The sequence below is a fragment of the Fukomys damarensis genome, unplaced genomic scaffold (assembly GCF_012274545.1).
Source record: "Fukomys damarensis isolate Sample0158 unplaced genomic scaffold, DMR_v1.0_HiC HiC_scaffold_20, whole genome shotgun sequence".
NCBI classification, from domain to species: domain Eukaryota; kingdom Metazoa; phylum Chordata; class Mammalia; order Rodentia; family Bathyergidae; genus Fukomys; species Fukomys damarensis.
The window spans coordinates 37,086,790-37,107,806 of record NW_022900932.1 but is presented as its reverse complement, the minus strand read 5'-3'; the positions used below and the strand labels follow the sequence as shown (position 1 = coordinate 37,107,806).

At 40.4% G+C, this 21,017-nt stretch overlaps 1 protein-coding gene across 3 annotated transcripts in view; it reads right to left on the bottom strand.

Moving 5' to 3' along the window:
* Nucleotides 1–752: 752 nt before the first annotated feature.
* The window catches only part of Papss2 (3'-phosphoadenosine 5'-phosphosulfate synthase 2), a 56,045-nt gene continuing 35,780 nt past the window's right edge, over nucleotides 753–21,017 (bottom strand). For 2 of the 3 annotated variants that reach the window (XM_010604982.2, XM_010604984.2), the window contains exons 8-13: nucleotides 19,982–19,996; nucleotides 15,721–15,926; nucleotides 6,431–6,566; nucleotides 4,734–5,002; nucleotides 3,158–3,387; nucleotides 753–2,503 (exon numbers count right to left, since the gene is read on the bottom strand). In XM_010604982.2, the coding sequence (XP_010603284.1) occupies nucleotides 2,362–2,503; nucleotides 3,158–3,387; nucleotides 4,734–5,002; nucleotides 6,431–6,566; nucleotides 15,721–15,926; nucleotides 19,982–19,996 (998 nt within the window). In that variant the 3' untranslated portion in view covers nucleotides 753–2,361. The remainder of the gene's footprint in view (nucleotides 2,504–3,157; nucleotides 3,388–4,733; nucleotides 5,003–6,430; nucleotides 6,567–15,720; nucleotides 15,927–19,981; nucleotides 19,997–21,017) is intronic. The other variant, XM_010604983.2, reaches the window with a different exon arrangement.

Here is a 21,017-nt window from a genome sequence, read left to right as displayed (position 1 = left end):
AGAGGTATTCATTCAAAAGAAACTGTATTATGGGGAATGGTCAGAAACTCAGTGGTCATTGCATCACATGAAACCATAAATACTTGCTAAGGACAGTACTGTAACAAGTGGGTATGCTGGAAGTGAGAGCATACACATCCACGGTTTGCCAGCGGTCCTGTAGGCTGCAGAGACTGCTTGGTTGAATTCTATAAATTCTGCTTGCACTCATTGGTGGGGAGTGTTTTTAGTGGCTATCACAGGCATTTTATTTGGGAGAAAAATCAGCAAAGTCTGCATTAAGTCTTCAGGACCAAAGTGAATCACATTCAGAAAGCTGCAAGCCTGAAGGCCACTGAAAGCATGAGTGAAACAGGTGACTTCTTTGTGAATACAAAATCTAAGGTTTGTGGACGTGTGTGAGGAAAACAAAACACCTGCAACTACTTCAAGTCTTGCTACTGGAACCTCTGGGGACACTTTGAGAATGAAATCTGTCCCTTTGTGAAAAAAGGAGAAAGGAAGATAGCTTCATTTATCAAAGTATGGTCTGCCTGTCGTGAAATCCTGGAAAGAGGCCCCTGACAACCCGTCACTGCTGAAAAATAACAATCTGCATTTATATCTAGAACACAACTTAGAAAATGACATCAGTGAGGGCACATAATGATGATCTTAAAGAGATGCTGTTGCTGTCTCTCTCCAATTAGACACTGTTATAAAGCCCACCACAGCCATATGCTCAGTCCACACTGGATGTTGCAGGCAAAAAGACTCAGCCATTATTTTGAGAAATTTATTAAAATAAGGGCAAGCATCAGTTGTATACAGAAATAGTCATTTGCACAAGTGTCACAGTAGAGCAGAAGAGCAGTTTTAAATATGTTTTTAAAAATACATTTGGTTAAGGCACAACATCCTGTCTCATGTTTTCAATAAATATGTTGCTTTTTAAAAAGGCAATGGTACATCTATAAATGTTCAGTACTATACGAAAGGACAAACTGCTGTGGCCATTGTATGTGATTTATTCTCAAAAGAATTATTAATTAGCTAAGACTAGCATTTTTTAAAATGGACAATATGAAATACATCACAGTTTTCTCTTTTCCAGTCTAGGTCCCTTCCAGAGAGACTTATTATATATATAAAAGGTGTTGTTCAAACATTCGTTGGCAATGGCGAATTACCTGTAAAGTACAACAGATTACCTCTCAAAAAGTGAAGGCGTCTCAGGATTTCTCAGAACAGCTTGAGTCCTTGGGAAAGTGTTTTCTACAGTTAAGGATCAGTAGAGTTTAGAAAAACCCAGGCCTTGCTATAGCCAAGACTGCTTTTTAAGTGGCGAATGATCAAGGAGCTTCAGCACCAGAGTGTTCAGGGACCTGTGCACTCATTCAGGGCCATCAATACTTCGGATGTCGATTTTGTGCTTTTGTGATGGTGCTCAGCAGCTCAGGGAGCACTTTCATGGGCCACCTCATTTTGTTCACCTCTAAGATGAAAGGTTCAAATTGTTTTCATGGTCTTTTCCTATTCTAGCACCTTGCTAGTCTGATGGTGTGAATTTTTGGTGACAGCCGCTGCCACTGCAGTCAAATTGGCTCAGACTGTCTGTAGGATATAATGACCACAGCAAAGATAGCCAGATTGTTTGATCCTTGGAACAAATCCTTTTATCAAAACATGCTACACTATTTAATGTCACCATGTTGGACTTACATTATTCACAGAAGACCGTTAAGACCTCTCCTTACTAGATGATACAACTTTCACGGCAGAAATTAGGCTGCATAGATCTCTAAGATTAAATTCACATTATCACACATTTGGTTTCTCCAGTCCTCAGCACTTAGGTTACTGGGCAGTAGGCTGTATACAGTCAGTTGGAGGGAAGAGAATTTCATCTGATTTATTTTACTACTGGGATATGATATTGGGATTGCTGGTTGCCAAGGATAAGCTGGAAAGTACACTTCCAGTTTTGACATGTAAACTGGACACATGGTCAAAGCTTTAAGAAATCTGGGACCTACCTGCTCAGATGCAGTAGACAGCATAGCTAATTTCATTCTGAAATGTGTAACAATATTGCTTTCACCTGCTAAGATTTTTATCTTCATATATGTATATCTATACATATATATACAAATATATGTATGTATATATATGTATATACATATATGAAGTTGACTTTAAATTATATGCACAATTTTGTACCTCATAAAATACTAACTTTAAAATCACTGAAAAGCAATTGTACCTCATAAAATACTAACTTTAAAATCACTGAGAAACAATTGGATACAAAGCATCTAATCACAAAAATAGAAAAGGTAATCAAAGAGCACTTCAGAAGGAGACTTTGGAGCCAAAGAGCATTTAGTTGATCTTCTCCAGGGATCTGTAATAATCCATCAGCACTTTCCATGCTTTGGGGGCCATGAAGCCATCTGGGGGATTTTCTCCTTCCCTGGCGAGCTTTCTCATACGAGTTCCTGAGATGAAGTCGAACTCATTGTGCCTGTCATAGTACAGCAACAAAGAACTCAGTGTAGGTAGTAACATCTGCCTCAAGGATTCCTGGAATTAGGTTATGGGTTTTTTAGATCCACAATTTTTTTCTCTCCATAAAATCCCACGGCTTTGAAAATGGGCAGAAATTTGCAGAAGAAAAGGGAAATAGCAGCTCTCTATTCAGTATTGACTTTGCACATACTCTTGTCATTGGAAGTAACTTTTCTATTTTTTAGCCTACTTTTATGAACTTTCAGCCTGGGAAGAAGTGTACGAGAGATACTCAATGGAATCCTTTTTTGTTGTTTTTATTTCCTTTTGTTTAATGTGATAGGCATGCATGTTGAGAAGAGATTTAAAATTATTTTGGAGACAGTGCTGGGGATTGAACCCAAGGTCTAACATGTGTTACACAAGCACTCTGTCACTAAGTGACATCCCCATCTCTAAAGGAAATATTGATCATCTACCATACGCAGGGGACTGTGCTACAACTTCAGGGGACACAAAATGTGTAAGACCAACTCGTGACTCTCACGAGACTGATTCCAGCTGGATGTATGTGGAAATGCACTGGTGAGTTTTCTGAAGGACCAAAACTTTGCCTCATTATTCCAGTTGTAAAGATGTCGATTAAGTAATATTCCTTTGAAAAACCTACCTTTCTGGATCATAGAAGTCCATGGCCTTTTTGGCTTTACTGTAGGCAGCCACTCGGAATGGAATGATTTCCACAGAGGTGAGGCCAGGTGCCATGCTCAAGACCTTGCCCCCATGAGTAGGTTCATACAGATCCTTCTTGGTCTCAGGGTGAGGCATTCCTGCAGGATCCCTGCCCACAATATAGAAATTGGCCCCTGCCATCATCCGGCACCTGCAGTGCCACTGGACCTAGGAAACATCATGTAAAGGTCATTCTGGGTGAAGTCTGTGGGTTTCTGTTTGCACAGACTCTAATTCTGCTTTAACAATAATAATTCAGTAACACCGGTCAGCTGAAAGTTCCAAGAAAGTCAAATGAGTCCTAGGACTTCACGCTCTTCTTCAGACTTAGTTACATTTCTTATGTCTGGAGCTTTAAAGGTACACTTTGGGGCTGGGGATTTAGCTCAGTGGTTCCGGATCCTGCCTTGCAAGTGCAAGGACCCGAGTTCGGTCCCCAGTAGCACACACACACAAAAGGTATACTTTGTACAAATCCTCCTCTTAGAACTTGAGGTTATTTTTCCTCATCACCAAATAGGCTAGCATACCAGGAATGCTGAGCTCATGCTGCTCTGCCATATTGATTATTTTTTACATTTTCCATTCCTGCCTTACTTATATCAATTTAAAGGAAATTACAAACCCACCTCTCATTTGACTGCCAATAACGAGCTAATCAGCTTTCATATCAGACATCGATTCCATTCAGCACAACACTTGCCCTCTTTTAAACTCAGAAATACAAAGGATGGAGAGGAAAGCTAGGTACCTGGGACTTTGATATGACACCAAAATGAATTCATTAGACTCAGTTTGGGGTATTCCAAAGGGTTAAGACCCTTTCAATTCATCATACTTCCTGGAAACTCCTTCAAGCCCACTATACTGCTAGTGCAGTGGGATAAAGGTAATCTGTTTGATAGTTTCACTGTGTTATGATAAAAAGGAGACCTGTATCTTTTAAAGACAGCCTCCCCTGTCTAAGCTGATCACAGGACACTGTGAATAGCATAGAGCAGCAATGGTGAACCTTTTAGGTACCCAGTGCCCAAACTCAATCCAAAACCCACAGCAATTAGTTAATTGCAAGTGCCAACACTGCAATTAAACCTGAACACTGAGGTTTTACTTTAGAAAAAACAACTGTTACTCGGCTGCTGGAGTGACTTGGCTCGTGTGCTGATAGGGCTCTTTGTACTCACTGAAGCACACATGCCTTACATTCACTACCACTGGCATAGAGTAACTGGAACTGAGGACACCAAATATTAGGTTAGACACAGCTTAGCCTGCGATCCAGATAAGCTTTGCTATCCACCTTGTTACATGCCAACCTCCATATCCTCAAGTCAATATATAATAGGTGCCACTTTGGTATTTCTAGCATTTTTCACAAATGCAAAACAGAAACCTTATGAAATTGGATAAAGAAGAGAGAACAATCTTAAGAAAGGATCCCAGAGTCTCAGTCTGCTAAATAAAGTTTGAGCCTGCATCCCGAGTCTGATGGTTCAGCTCAGGAAGTTGCTCACCTCTGTGGGGCCGGCGTATAACATAGGTGATGGGAAGATGGCGACAATGGTTGACTTGGGATCCAGGACGCCCTCCTCGAGCACAGCTGCATGCTGCTTCATTCGCCAGTCCAGCGGCACATCGTCATCCTTGGTCCAGCCCCCCAGGGGGTGCAACAGCAGCACCGGGTGCTTGTAGCCCCTCTCCAGGAGCTGGCGGTGGGTGTCCTGCATCAACAGAGCATGGCCATTGTGGACAGGATTGCGCAACTGGAATGCAAAAATCGCATCTAGGAAAGAAAAGCCAAGGTCAAAGAAACACAGTGTTTTTTGCCCACAAGAACAGAAAGAAAAAAAAAATCAAACTTTATTTATTGTTCCATGAATTCCTTGCTTTTTTTTTTTTTTTGTACCAGGGATCAAACTAAGGACCTTGTGCTTGTGAGGCAGGCATAGGGCCACTGAGCTAAATCCCTGAAAGCACTTACTTTTAATGGTCAGCTAGAGAATATATCTGGGCCATTAGGTATGTTAAAACCACTAACCAATGCTACATTACATAGAAAAGGATAAAATACAGAGGCAGGAAGCCATAACAGGATGAAAACAGTTGTTGGCAGGATCTTTGCTGCAAACGAGGGTTCAGGGAGGGTCAGCAATAATCTGTTCCCTGTACTTCACTCCAGTCTCAGGTCTCCAGGGATGAATAATTATGAGAAATGCTTCCTGGAGCCCATAAACAGGGCAACAATCTACAGATATAAAGATGTAAGCTTTCACTTTAAAGAAATCTTTAAAACTCCTCCATTTAAATTGGGCATGGTGGCACATTCTGTAATCTCAGCACTCTGAGAAGCTGAGGCAGGAGGACTACAATTTCAAGCTTGGTATAGGCAACTTAGTGAGACCTTGTCTCAAAATAAAAAATAGGATCGGGTGTACTGGCTCACGCCTGTAGTCTCAGCACTCAGGAGACTGAGGCAGGAGGATCGCTGTGAGTTTTGAGGCCAGCCTGGGCTACACAGTGAGTTCAAGATCAGCCTGAACTACATAGAGAGACCCTATCTCAAAATAACAATAAACAACAACCTAAAACAAAATAAAAAATAAAAAGGTCTGGGGATACAGCTCAGTGCAAAGCTCCTGGGTACAATCCCATTACAGCAAAAAACAGAACAAAACAAATTAACTCCATTTGTTGATAGACTCCTGAGAGCTTTAATCTTTTTCTCATTATGCAGTGTAATTAATATATATTTCTTACAGAAAACTTGGAGAATACATGAAAGCCCAAGATAGAATATGAAAACCACCATTTAATGCTATCATTACTTAACTCTTTCTCCTTCAGATACATAAAGGATGAAAATCTTCCTTTTCTTCTCAGCCCAACCTCCTTCCCCAAGCGGTAGCTGCTCTCCTCAGCAGTCTGATGTGGAAACTACCAGAGCCTCTTATTTAGTTTTCCAAAATATAATTGTACTGTACATATTGTTCTGTAAATTGCTTTTTTGTTTAGTAAATACATTTAGGTATCTTTCTGTGTGAGTATATGTTTGTAACTTCTACTTAGTGCTCTAGGATATGAAGGTAGTGCAACGTTAAACTGTTCATATCATCGATATAATAATCAGTGTTCTCATTTAAAAGTACTGATTCATATCCTTAATTCTTTAATCAGAAAGTGTTGATAAATGCCTCACACCCGGCCTACCTACCAGCATTCATTTCTTTACATTTCTGTTTGAGCTCCAGAGGTGTCAGGCGGTACTGGTCCAGCCCATCATTCCACTGTATTCGCTCCAGCACTTGAAGTTCTCCCCCAGCCAGCCAATCTCCACTTTCCATCACCATCTAGAGAGAAGTCAGTCGAGTCGTTAACGATGAACATGATTTCTGTTTTAGCTGAAAAATCTTCTCTGCCTTTGGAACCAGTCTTGGGTTCCTGCTGAAGACCTGCCTTCAGTTCTACAGCATTTCTAGAACAATATTTCTGAAAATTTTGGTTTCTTGACTTCCGTATGTTCTTAAAAATTACTGAGACACCCCCAAGAGCTTTTGTTGTATCTATAATTATCTTCCACACTAAAAATGGGGAATCTTTTAAAAGTTATTGATTTAACACATTCATAAATCTATTACACATTAACATAAATAGTATTTTTAATGAAAAAGTAAACATTTCTACTCCTCCCCAAAATAAGGCACCTGGCATTGTTTCACATGCTTGCAAATCTCTTTAATGTCGGACAATAGAAGACATCTAGGTTCTCATATCTACTTCTGCCTTTAATCTATGACAGCATGTTGTTTTGGCCAAAGTACATTAAAACCCCAAGTATAGGTAGGTATGTAATTGTACCATAGGCAGGTATATAATTTTATAAAATTGTGGGTATTTTTCTTTAATACTACACCAAAAATGGAGTGAGTGCTTAATGGTAAACTACACTTTGAAAACTGAAACTTTTATGAGTGCACTTTTCATACTCAGTTGTGTTATGAATCCATCATGCTTTGAATGAGTCTTTTACCCATGAATGATTTTGTAACATAATATATTGGTCAAGTAGAAAATATTGGCTCACTGAGTTCGCTGGATTTTTAAAAACACGCTTGTTAGTGGTGGTGCTGGTCTTAGATTTTTAAGTATTGTGAAGCTGCCAAGGTCACGGTGAAGGGAAGAATTTGCTTTTGTTTTTGTTTTTTTTTTTTTCTTTGCTTGAAACCTCAAGGCCAATCACTGGCAAGTAATATTCTCTTGTTTTCATTCGGAAGTAGTTTTCATCTCATTTGTTCCTTTGGAAGAAATACCTGCCAAATAATCCAAGTCCGGATAATCATACATTACCCCTTCTTTCAAGTAAAAATGAAGTTTAATGGAGTGGGGTGGCTAGTTTTGCTCCAGCTCAAACACACAAGTACTTTTCCTTACGCCAGCCACTGTAAATTGATGTATACAGCAGAAGTATTTCACTACGGTCTCCCTTTGTGTAACAGGATGTGAAAAAGATACGAACTCAAGAGTCAAGATTTAATAATCTTTTCTTCAGCTTTATCAAGAATTTTTAAGTGAAGTTGGCATTTTTCTTACTGAACGTTTCTCGTGTTTAGAGTAAAGTGGACACACGTACAGTTATTTCTCACTGTCTCAAGCCTAAGGTGCCAGCTTACCCACCATTATTTTTGTACTGGCTGTGTAAATGTCAAGAGAGTGAAAATGGCGAATAATGTCTTAGTTATCATTAGCCCAGTTTCAAGCTTGGAGAGTCTTTGGATAGGTCACAGATTCCTCCAAGGTTCTGCAAACCATACTTTTGGAATGGCTGCTAGCACATTCCTAATACAGTCTAATGTAAGGCAGACCTTATTAATGTAGCGACTCAAAATAGAGGGCCTGGAGAAAAATTCAGACAAGTGAGTTTTCTACCAGTTAACTGTTTGGGGGCACAATTTCTATGGAAATTCTTAAAAGATTCACATATCTATCTTAAAATTTAAAAATCTCTAAAGAGCAGTGAAATGCAGCAAAATCCACACATGCAGCTAAAAACAGAGTATTAGCTAAACCTCTGTTTTCTCAAAAGATTTTCAGCAAGGATGCCAGGATACTGGGTGTGAGTGTGTGGTGATCTTCAACAAATATATTGGGGAAATTAGTTTTCCACATGCAAAAGAATAAAGCTAGACCTTTCTTACAGCATATATAAAAATTAACTCCAAGTGGTTCAAAGATATACGATCTAAAACTATTAAACTTTTGTGAAAAAATACAAGTCTGAAAGCTTCATGACACCGATTCGTTGGTATAGCCCCAAAGCAGAGGCAACAAAAGCAAAGATAGACAGATGGGACTACTTCAAATGTTTTGTTTTGTTTTTTTTTTAACTACTTGAAATTAAAAAAAATTTTTTTTTTTCATTAAAAGACACAGTCTATAGAATGAAAAGGCAACCTATACAATGAGAGAAAGAATTTGCAAATCATCTGATCTGGCAAACGGCTAATATCCAGAACATAAAGTGCTCCAACAGATTGATGATAAATCGCCTGATTTAAAAACTGACAAAGGAGGACTTGACTGGACATACAGGGGTACTTCAGTTCACAAACTTAATTCCTCAATTCTGGTCACAACCCAAACTTCCTTATAAGTCAACATTGAACCTAACTATTGAATTCAATTCGATTCTCATCCAATTTGGTTTGTGACCAGAATTGTGGAAAGAATTATGTTTATGAACTGAGTGCCACTGTATGTCCAAAGATGATCTACAGTATCCAAATGCATGTGAAAAGAAGCTCAATATCACTATTACAAGACAAAGGCAACTCAAGACCCCAATGAGGCTTTTCACACCCATTAGGATGGCTGTTTTCAAGAAACAGGATATAACAAGCATCGGCAAGGATGTGGAGAAGAAATTGGAGTCTTTGCACAGTGGGACAGTAAAAGGTGCAGCCACGATGGAAAGCAATATGGAGGTTCCTGAAAAACATAAAAATAGAACTGCCATATGATCCAGCAATCCTATTTCTGACCAGGTGTGGTAGCATATGCCTGTAATCCTAGCACTAAGGAGACTGAGGCAGTAGAATTACCACTAGTTCAAGGGCATCCTAGGCTACAGTGAGCTCAAGGGCCGCCTGAACTATATTGCGAGACCCTGTCTGAAAAAACAAAAACAAAAGCAAAATCAGTCCTACTTGTGGGCATATATCCAAAGGAGGAAAAAGAGATTTGCTCACCCACATTCATAGTAGCTATTGGCAACAACCAAGAGATGGAAACAAACAAAATGTCCATCAACAACTGAATGAATAGATAAAAGGTGGCCCAAAAAGTACTGAAATATTATTCTTTAAAAAGAAGAAAATCCCATCAAACATTACAACATGGATGCATCCTGAGTACATTTTGGTGAGATAAGCCAGCCACAAAAAGACAAATCCTGTATGATTCCATCTGTACGAAGACAGTGTGGCGAGAGAGAGAGAGAGAGACAGCTGGCTGATTCAAAACACCTAGTAGAAGGTCCAAGGTACTGATGGTGTAATTCTGGCTCACAATTCCCTAGTGTGGCTAGATTTTAGGACTTACAGTGACCTGCATCCCAGAGGGGCTCAGGAAATGGGAGACTGGCATAGCGGTGCCTCTCAACACGGGGCGTGTCCGCCCCTCTCGATGACGTTTGACAATATCTGGAGACAACGGTGATCATCATAACTGGTAGAGGTGAGTGTACTTTATTGGCATCTAGTGAGTAGAGACAACAGATGTCCCTAGATACCCTACACTGTGCAGGAAGCCACCACAACAAAGAATTGTCTAGCCCAAAATGTCAATAATACTAAGGTTGAGAAACCCAGGGAACAAAGAGCGAAGTTGTGCAAGAGATTTGGTTTTGTATTTATGGACCTCTTTCTAAACTCTTGCTCAGGAAAATAGCTGGACAAGAATATTTTCAAATACCCACATGTGTATATAATTTTGTCCTCACTGCTTACAATTAGAACACAGATGACAATGTTGAAAGTTTGAGACAAAATCCCTCGGGGTGCAGTTACTCATTCTGGACGCTAGGGGTCCGTCTTACACTGTGTTGTACCTCTTAGAGACGCTCTGAATCAACTTTCTTCACCACCCACCTGAAAGCAAATCCGTTTTAAAAGCAATGCTGAAACTCTGCGTGTAGTATTTCTGCAATGGAGAGAAACAGCTCTCCAAGGGCAGCTCTCTCTCCTAGGGTTCTGCCTATCCCCAGAGCTATGTCCAGCTATCAGGAACGAAGGTCCAATGCTTTAGGACCTGAAAGTCCTTACTCCCTCCCTGCCATAGGCAGAACGGCCACTCCCAGGGTATTTAGAGGACCAGATGTATGGAGAGGAATGAAGAACAGTCTTAGGGAGTGTGGTGAAGTACAGAAAGAGGAACTGGGTCTGGAATCGCATACAACAAGGATGAAAAAGAAGTGATCAGGGAACTCAAACACGAGCGTGAAGATGCAAGGAAGCTACAGTAAGTGGAATAGGCTCAAGGCAAGGGGAGGAGACTCCAAAGAAACAATCTGGGGAAGAAGTAATGTACAAATTGGAAGGGAAGGAGGTCAGAATGAAGTGAGGCAGAGGAGAGAAAGGAAAGGAGCGGGGGGGGGAGTAGTAGGTTTAGAGAAGAGAAGAAAAATAAACTAACACCCCACAAGTGAGGCACATGCATTTATTTCTGTAACATCTGCCAAAATTATGGAATCTGGAGCTTTATGGGACCTGGACATGGTGTAGACTTAATGTCCTTACTTCCAGATGAGAAGGCAGTTTTACAGAGAGGAAGTGACAGAGGTCAAGTGCACACAGCCGTACTACCAAAGCCAGGACCCAGGTCTAGGGCTCCTGAAAAACCAGCTTCTTCCCTCTGCACCTCCTGTCCCATCTGGGACCCTATGCTAATAGCTCAGCATCATCCTCAGCATTACCCGTCACAAGTGTGAATGAGACAAGTGCACATTGCTCTGGGAAGTCACAGGAGGGCAGTTAGTCACGCCTATGGGCCATGGGAGTTCAGGCTAGTTCTACAGGGAGCAAAGAAGGAATAAGGTGAAGAGGTGAAAGTGGAAAGAACAGCGCCCTAAGCTGAGGGACGCATGTGTGCAAAAGTAAAAGAAAACCTGATTTACTGGCCAGTTCTGGAAAAGACCAGAGGGGGAAAATGTGGGGTGGTGCTAGTGAAAGGCTGAGAGGTAAATCATGTCTTTGCAAAAAGGTTCCCACGTAGCTGCTGGTCAGTTCACTCGGGCTGCGGAAGGGATAAGGGGTTAATGAGGAGTAGGACAAGAGGGAAGAAATGAAATGGCATGGTCCAAGGTGGGACGGAAGAGGAGTGAAAGGCTGAGAAATACCTGGGCCGCAGAATTGTTAGAACCTGGTGATGACATGAACGAGAGGAGAAGACAGAAGCAAGAATGACATCCAGGCTTGGGCGATGAGCTGCCATGTGGATGGTGGGGCCGTTGGCGTGACAGGAGACCCAAGCGGCGGGGCAGGAATGGGCAGGGACTGGAAGGGCCAAGTCAGTGCTGAGTCAGAGCTGCTTGAGAAATATAAGCCTCGAATATTTATCAGATCATTTGCCCTGATCATAACCATACAGGTTTGGATCTTATCTTCTGATAGTGACCAGAAGAATAACGGCTTTGCATCATGCCAGCTCAGATATTTCCACTCTCAGACTCTAATTTATACATCCACATGACTTGCACAGAAAGCTCTTACGTGATCTTAAGTGACAACTTCTTTCTTTTCATCTTGACTCGGAATGTAGGTCAGCAATTGTAATCAGAGTTTTGTTAGTAGTCAATATATCAGATAAAGACATACAGGAAACAGCTCCAAAAAATTCACTTATGAAATGGTTCTCAACCTTCACAACATGTTCAAATTATGGGGAGCTTTAAAATCCCCAAGTTCCAGGTCTGACCGAAAGTCAGATACATCAGAATCTGTAAGGGTGAGAGCCAGTCACAGGTAATTTATAATGCTCTCCAGGTATTTTTGTTGCTCTGAGTAAATGATCTTCACCGAGAGCTAACGGGTATAAAATCTCATTCCTGAAACTAGAGTCATTCAAGGGAAAATGGATGCATATTGAGGCCATACTCTTAAGTGAAATAAATAAGACATACAGGTGTAAATACCGAATAGTTTCTCTGGTGTGAAAAACTGAAAGTAAAATTGTATAGCTGTAGACAAATTGCATAACTGACAATGTGAAATAAGAAGAAAAGGGCTAAAGGTGTAGGGGAAGTGGGAAGGGTAGGGGAAAGGAAGTAAGGGACAAGAACAAATATGAGAAAAAAATGGAAATAAAGTTTTTGTAAATAGGGGAGGGGGATGAAGGGAGGGAAGGGGTATGGGGAAAAATGAGAACCAAGATCTGTCATGTAAAGTTACAAGATCCCAAGGATGAATGTAACTGTACTGTATATTTAAAATGTACCAATAAACTCAATAAGATAAAAAAATCTCATTCCTGTCCTTCATCTGGAAGTCACATTTTATTCTTTTGATTTCTACATCTATAATACAGGGACTAATGATTTTCACATACTTCACAAAGACTATTTCAAGAAATGACTACTGCTTGGAAAAGCTTTGAGGGCCATAGATGAAAGGGAGTAGGGTCTTCCAAAGCACTGTATAATTCTGCACATTTACCCTCCTCCTCCTCAGGGTTACATCTGAGATCATATCACAGAATTCCATACTTAGCGACTCAAAAAGTTCTTCAGCAGATGGTTAAGTGCTATCAGTGAAGAGCTACGGGCCAGAGGCAGACCATTAACTTGGCAACTGTGACCGTTCTCTGCAGATATCATGGCCAGTGCCATATGGAAAAAGAAGGAGACCCATGATTACTTAGAGAAGTGACAACTTTTGGAAGGCTGTGGATTCTAAAAAAATTTATAATGAGGCATCACTCTGAATTTCAGGGTGCTAAAAGCCCACAATAAAGAGTGTTCCCCCCAATAAAACTCCTATGTTGTCAGGTAAATGTACCTTCAACAGCTAAGGGGTAGTGTGTGTGTGGTAAGCGGCTTTCTCTCTTGGGCTACCCATGGCCCAGTTCTCACCACTAGCTCACGGGAACGTTCAGAGTCCCTCTAGTGACCTCATGGTACAGAGTCACTGACAGTATTGTCAAGGTCACCGTCACACCATTACTCTTCCTGACTGCAGTTATTCCTCACTTAATGACCCAGTTCTGGTCCTGTGACTAGGTCATTAAATGAAGTGGTCATTAAGTGAGGAACTGTACACAGTGTGTACATTATAATATTCAGAACAAAGAAAGAGGCGAAGGAAACTCCAACTCGATGACTTTGCTTTTATTTGTGTAACTCTTTCATACATGCGGTGCTGTAATGTATAACAGAGCATAAAATGGTGCAATCGGCAAAAATTATAGTACTGACCGGGCATGGTAGTGCACGCTTGTAATCTCAGCATTCGAGAGGCTGAGGCAGGAGGATTCCTGTGAGTTTAGGGCCAGGCTGGACTACAGAATGAGTTCAAGGAAGCCTGAACTATGTAGCGAGACTTTGTTTCATAAAACCAAACCAAACCCCAACAACCACAAAAAAGAATTACAGTATTGTATAAACAAGGTATACTGAACAACAACAAAAAAGACATTGAGATTCTCTATAAATGAGATATACAGAACTGTATAAGCGGGGGAAAAAAGACAGTTTCTAAGTCCAGGTGGCAGGTGGTGAGTGTCAAAGTCATTAAACAGTCAGGTCAGTAAACCAGGGATATCTGCACTAAGAATTGACTTCAATTGCTGACCCACACTGCACGACAAGGTGGAGAGAAAGAGGCAATCACTTAAGAGCTTCCTATGCAAGTCATGCAGACGTCTAAGTTAGACTCAAAGAGAACTATCTGAAGGGCACATTGGAAGGCCGTTATTCTTTGGGTCACTAAGAGAAGATGTGACCCCAAACCCATGTGATTATGATCGAGAAAAAAAATGATCAGAGATACAACTGATGCTAAGAACATATTTCTCAGCTTGAGTCACTATCAAGCAGTTTCAAGAACTGTCTGACAAACTCTGAGAAAAACTGTACAGAAGACTTTATCTGGGCCAAGAATATTTATCTCGAATGAGATAATTATGTCTCATTGAGCTCTATGTTCAGATAAGGGAGGTGCCAGAGGTTTTTCCTATCTTTGAACATTTCACAACTGAAAAGAAAATAAACCAAAGCATAATTTCCTGTGGGAATGACAGGCTGGAAAAGACCTTAGACTTTTGGGGGGGTGGTTTGAGATAGAGTCTCACTATGTAGTTGAGACTGAGCTGGAATTCACTATGTAGCCCAGGCTGGTCTCAAACTCACAGCCATCCTCCTGCCTCAGCCTCCCGAGTGCTGGGATTACAGGTGTGTGCCACCATGCCTGGTGACCTTAGACTTATTTTGAATCTAGTCCCCATGTTTGTCACTGAAGAAGCTGAGGTCCAGAGAGACAACCAGCCTTATCCACCACAGGCTGGTAGAGGCCTCCTGAGCATTCGGTTGCTTTCCTTGCTACTTGTAAACTTGCTGACAATTACACCAACCAGGGAATTTGAGAAGTCAAACAGTAGCGTAGGCTATTTTCATCCTCTTGGATGAAGAACAGGTTTTGATACAATTTCACATTTTTCCTATGACAAATGAACCACAGCCGGTGATTCCATAACATCCCCTCACTCCTGCCCCATCACCAAGAGCAGGTAGAAGCCGAGAAGGAATCTGGGGGTTCACTCTATTTTGCCTTTTGGGAGGATAGACTTTAAATGAACACTCTCTGTTTGTTTTTTGAGGCAGAGTCTCACTATGTAGCCTAAGCTGCCCTTAAACTTTCTATCCTCCCAAGTAGCCGGGATTACAGGCGGGCACTACCATGCTTAGCTGAACACAATTTTTCATTGTTGAAAATATCCTTATGAAAATATAGAATCTTTTCTCTGGGAATTCAGTCACATCTGTGCTGATTTTTGCTTTCTGAAAATATGTCATTAACAACATTCTTGACTACAGAGCATGAACTCAGTTCGCTTAGCAGTGGTTCATTTGGCTCACTCTGTGGGAAAATATTTCCCTTGAGCATGTTCAAGATGCACAGGGCTGCCAGCTCCAGCTCCAGTTGTGTGCACAGTGACAGCTATGGTTCTTGTCAGGCTAAATTACCTACTCAGTCCCATTTAGTTAAAGATGCAGCCGTCCCTGGATCTGAGGACTTAAGAGCTCATTGAGATCAGTTCTCAGACAGAAAGACATTTCTTTATTCCTTAAAAACATACAAACAAAAAAAGACCTGCTAAGGCTTGTAAAACCCACCTTAGAAATGCATTCTTCCATTGGGCGTTTTTCTAAGTCCTCCATGAAGAAATTAAAAAGACTTACTTTCGTCTTCAGTTGAAATAGATCAAGAAAGCCCTTCCAAAGGTTTGGAAACTTACCTTGATATGGGGGTGTTTTGTAGATGTTGTCCCCCACACACGACAACAACGTTCCTCCTTCCTATGCTCATAGAATTCGGGGTCACGTAAAATAGCCACCCTCCGTCCACTGAACATGAGGACGAACTCGCCGCACCCTTCCAGCCGAGCCTTATCGTCTGTGGAGACGGGCAGCACAACCGGGACGCTCATGTTGATCACTCCGTCTGCAGAGAGACCCGTGCGATGCGTGAGTGTGGAATACACGCTGTGTGTCTCTCCAGACTGACTAAATGTACACAGCGCCTCTGGAAAAAGAGTTCCTTCCAAAGCCTTAGGACTCAGACCCAGCACAGTCTGGGTGAACATTTCCGGGGCCTGGCAGAGGTGGGAGGAGGAGAACAATGGCAAAGGAGGCTGAGTTTCACATCACAAAAGTGGCCCCAGGAAGAGAGGAGGAGTCTGCCTTCTGGGTTCCCTTTTCAAAGCTTGGGCCTGACCCCAATGCACTAGGGGATTTAAAATCTTTAAAAACCAATTTTTTTAAACCAGAGGCAAGGTTTTGTGGCGGGGGTGGGGGGGGATGCTGGGGTGTCTTGAACAATGGTGGCGGGGAGAGGAAGTTTAAAAAGCCAGTTTAACAAAATAACAGTGGACAAAACAAAACAAAAACCTCTAGGTTTTCTTGGAAATTCAACTTGAAATAATGTTGGGCAGAACCAACACACTGAATTTAAAAGAATGAAAAAATCGGAGGGTTCAGAATCAGTGGGCCTGTTCACCGTCCTTTGGGTGCAGCTACTCATCTCTAAGTATTCGGCAGAGACTGGTAATCCCATTTATCTGAGAGTCAGGAGTCTTGCTAGTTCAAGTACAACTGGTAACCACGAGTCAAAAGTCACAGAGGAAGCCAGGCACAGGGCCACACATCTGTGTCCCCACACTCAGGAGACTAAGACAGAAGGACTGCAACTTCTGGGAGACCAACCTGGGCCACGGAGTGAGACTCTATCTCAAAGCTAAATCAAACCAAGGAGGAGTAATAAATGATATAAAGTCATTTTCTGAAACCCAGGCACACTCTTTGGAACGTGAGCACCTGTCAACTCCACGCTGAATCTCTTACTTTAAAAGGCATTTGAATAAACTGGATTTTCTGATTTCTCAGTATACAATATGACAAATCAGGAGGTATGGAATGTGCTGTTCTGGGAAGCTACTTCTTCAGCAGCATAAAATGTAATCAGCTTGAAGCTGAGGATGAGACAGGAGAACTATGAAAAAACAAAAATAGAGAACGTGTGATAATTTTATGCTTCAACTTGTCCAGGATATGGATCCAGGCAGATTTTGGTCAAATATTATCCTTACAGTTTCTGTGAAGCTATTTTTAGATATTAGCATTTAGATCAGTAAGCTACGAGTGAAACAGGTAACCCTTCATAACATGGGTGGGCCTCATCCAAAAGAAAAAGATTGATCTCCACAGATGAAGAAGGAATTGAGACAGCAGAATGGCTTTTGGATCTGAACAGCATCTCTTCTCCAGGTCTCAGACCTGCCAGGCTACCCTGCAGATTTTGGATTTGCCAGGCTGTTGCTGTTTCTGTTTTTCTGGGGGAATCCTAAAACAGAGACTAAAATTACAGGGATGCAGGGTTCCCTCAGTGTGGGGGCCAGAAATCACCAAGGGGTCCCAGGCCTTGGGGCACCATTATACTAATTAAGGATGTGATGACAGAGTCATTTTAAAAGTTGCCTTGCTTTGAGCAACATTCTCAGTGAAACTTTTTTTTTTGAGTGGATAAGAGGGTTTTTGCTTTTTGTAAATAGATACAATAGTCAAAAGATGTATGTGTTTTTTAGTTTTGTGTATAAAAGGATAAAATCTAGCTCTCATTTCTTAATGATGCCAGTGTATGAAAAAAAATTACAAAACAGTGTCCTCCGTTACTTTGTGTAACAGTGTCTTCTAACACTCTAGCAAAGACGTATGTTTCTTAGTTGTACCTACAGATGAGAAAATGAGAGCCACTAATTAAGTTTGTAACATAAAAGAATATTAGGGAAAGTTCAACATTCAGAAAAGAATAAAAGGAAGGTGAATAAGAAAATATTCAATTCCAGAGAAAACATATAGTTATTTATAGATTTAAAGAAATGTATCATAAATCAATAAAGTCATTTAAACCTAACTTTCAAATCCAACATATAGAATACCTGTGGCAGAGTTCAAGCTCTGAATTTTATTCTTTTGGGGCATAAGGCTGTGCCTTAGCAGCAGCTAGGCAATGAAACTTTTCAGACATATCACTTTGCACCTTTTGAACACTCAAAAATTTAGTAGGACGTAAAGATTGTCACCCAATATAGAAATCAACTACTATAAAAAATAAACCCTGTGTGTTACAAAACCCTCCAACATAAACTACCAATTAGATACAGTGCACAAAAAGCAAGGGTTTTGTTATTCACATAACTCTGTTTTAAAGTTCACAGGCAGTTAGAACAGTCAACCCCTTTGCAGAGTGGGAAGTTTTTCCACGTACTAAATATGCCGATTAACTTCTCTGAATATAGTTTCCTTATTTGAAAAAATGGGATAGTGAATAATGTATATCTCCCTGGGTTGCTAGTGGGTTGTAATACCGTAGCACTGGATTAATGCAGGTTTAGAAGATGATTAAATCCACCGCACAGTTCAGTCATCTGAGGAGAAGGGAAAGAGGTTAACAAAGAGCAACACCTTTGAAGATGCTGCTGACATCCTGATTAAACCATGCTTTCTCTGGATTGCTTGCTAACGGTGCTCAAAGACCACGATGTTTGACTGTTGGTAGAGTGAGTTGACCAACATAAAATGCAAAGCTAAAGGTAGAGTAGATTGCTGAAGGAAGCCCAGTCCTGCCTGCAAGACTGTCTTCGCTAAATTATTTGGAATTGAGATCCAAGGGACACTTCACAATCACATCCTCCAGTCCACTGTGTGCCTGTCCAGTGTAGCCTGTGACCCACCTTCATCTTGGCCTTGAGGGAGCATCCTCAGTGACTATGCAGCACTCCCTGACAGTTGTCGAAATAAGGGAGCTAAGCTGTGGGACTGAGCTAAAGGAGTTCTACTGAGAAACAATGCCAACTAATTTCAGATGCCGGCAGCTGTAGCTTCACCAGGGTGTAAACAGTCAGCAGTATCATCTTCCTCAGCCTCTATAAAACAGAATTTTTCAGTGTACTGAAACCCCTCAAGGGCTTTCAACAAGGATTTTAGCTTCTAGCCTTTTCCTTCATGTGTTTCAACTCTGGTGGAAACTGTCTTGGTTTTTGATTGCAGTGTGTCTTATTATGGAATAGTATTGTAGTTTTTTTAACCACAATAAGTGCAACAGAGAACCTTCCTGTTAATTAAATATTTTTTCTTCTACTTAAATAATTTTCAAACCTTTTGTTTTATTCTTGTAGATCTGTTCGTTCATTGCATAGATTGTTTCTATGCAAACACTAAATTAATCTTTTAATCTTCATTGCATTAGCAGGTTTTTTAAGGGGAAAGCCAACAATGAAAACAATAGCAGTGATAAATGATATCTTCAGAATTTTCTCTCTTAATTCTGGTAAAATGTAGAAGTTAACAGTCACAGTAACTATATATTTCTCCCATTTCTATAATTATCAGTTATGATAGTTTAAAATTAAATTCATGCATAATCACACATTGCAAACAAATGAAGAATAGTCATACACAATCCAACCAGGTGAACCCACTTTAAATTGCATCTAAAATAGATTTATCCCTTCATCAGTTAAAAACATTTTATGAATGTGATAGAAAAAAATTTTTTCAATATTTTTGTGAAACTAAAAGGGGATTAACCATCATTGTGAGAGGATCATACTTTTTTTTTTCCATTGGGGATCAAACTCAGAACTTTGGGCTTGACAGGAAGGCATGGCTTGCATCATTGAGCTAAATCCCCAGCCATAAAGGATCATAAATTTCAAAGAACTCAGGAATGAAATGTGCAACAATTTAGAAACAAGTTTACTTTTGTTGGTCAAACAATATTATAAATAACAGCTTCCTTTGATCCAGAAATTTCCTATTTTTGGACTCCAATCAATAGAAGAATATGGTGTTATTCTACTATAACTGGTTGGATCATGAATTGATAACGATTCCAACTGGTTAATTTAGATTGTTTTTAGCCACATCTTTAACCATTTTAGATTAATGTAACATATCTAATTATAATAATTGAACTTCTTGGAAAGTTAGAGTACATACCATGACGGACAATGCCTGGAGAAATACAAACACAGTTTAGAACACAAGTTGTCAACTCTCCACAAAAATCATCTTAAGCCAAGAGTATCAAAGAACAAGTTCTATTATGACATTTTACAATTTACAAATATCCTAAACTCTTTGTTATGTTATTTTAAAAAATAGAATATAAGACACTAAAATGTGTTAAACTCAGAATTTGCATGAAATATTGTTAAACGCACTCCCAAAGGATTGTTCAGATGATTGCTTTAAATAACTATAACATACATCAATGGCCTCTCTAATACCAGCAAGAAATTACTTCCTGCAAACAGGTAATGTTACAACCACTAGCAAATGATTTCCAAACCAGGATTTCCAAACTTTGGGAGGAGTACAGAAACAAATTGCCCAGAACCATCCTATGTTTAGAGACGTTTAGAGAAAGTGTTAGAGCCAAGATAACCTGGATTTGAATTCAAACTTAAGTAAGTTACTTAACCTTTTCAACACTTCATTCTTCATGTGGACAAAATATCTTCATTATGGTGTAAACCAGACTGAATGTGATCACCTACTTCAAACTCCAAAGTCACCGGGTGATTGGTAAGTGCTGGTGGTATCCAGGGAGCACCCTCAGGCTCTTCCTGGAAAGTCATAGTTGCGGGAGTCTTGCCATTAAATGATGGAGCCTCATAAGGCTGCCATGTTTCGATCTCACTCATAACCCATCAGTAAACACACAGTTGGTGTTTCATTTTAAAATTTAAATGTTACTTTTTTTTTTTTTTGAGACAAGGTCTTAGTATGTAGTTCAGGCAGGACTTCAACCTGATGTCTAGCCCAAGCTGGCCTCAAAATCACAGCAATGCTCTTGCCTAAGCATCGAAAGTGCTGGGATTACGGTTGTGTGCCACAATACCCAGCCGCGTGTAACGTTTCTGACAGGAGTGTCTATGACAACCCTGCAACTGTATTTCCAGCGACAGATACAGTAAAACAATACATTGATATGAAGCTTGGTCTTTGAATAAGTAATTCATGTATGTCTAAC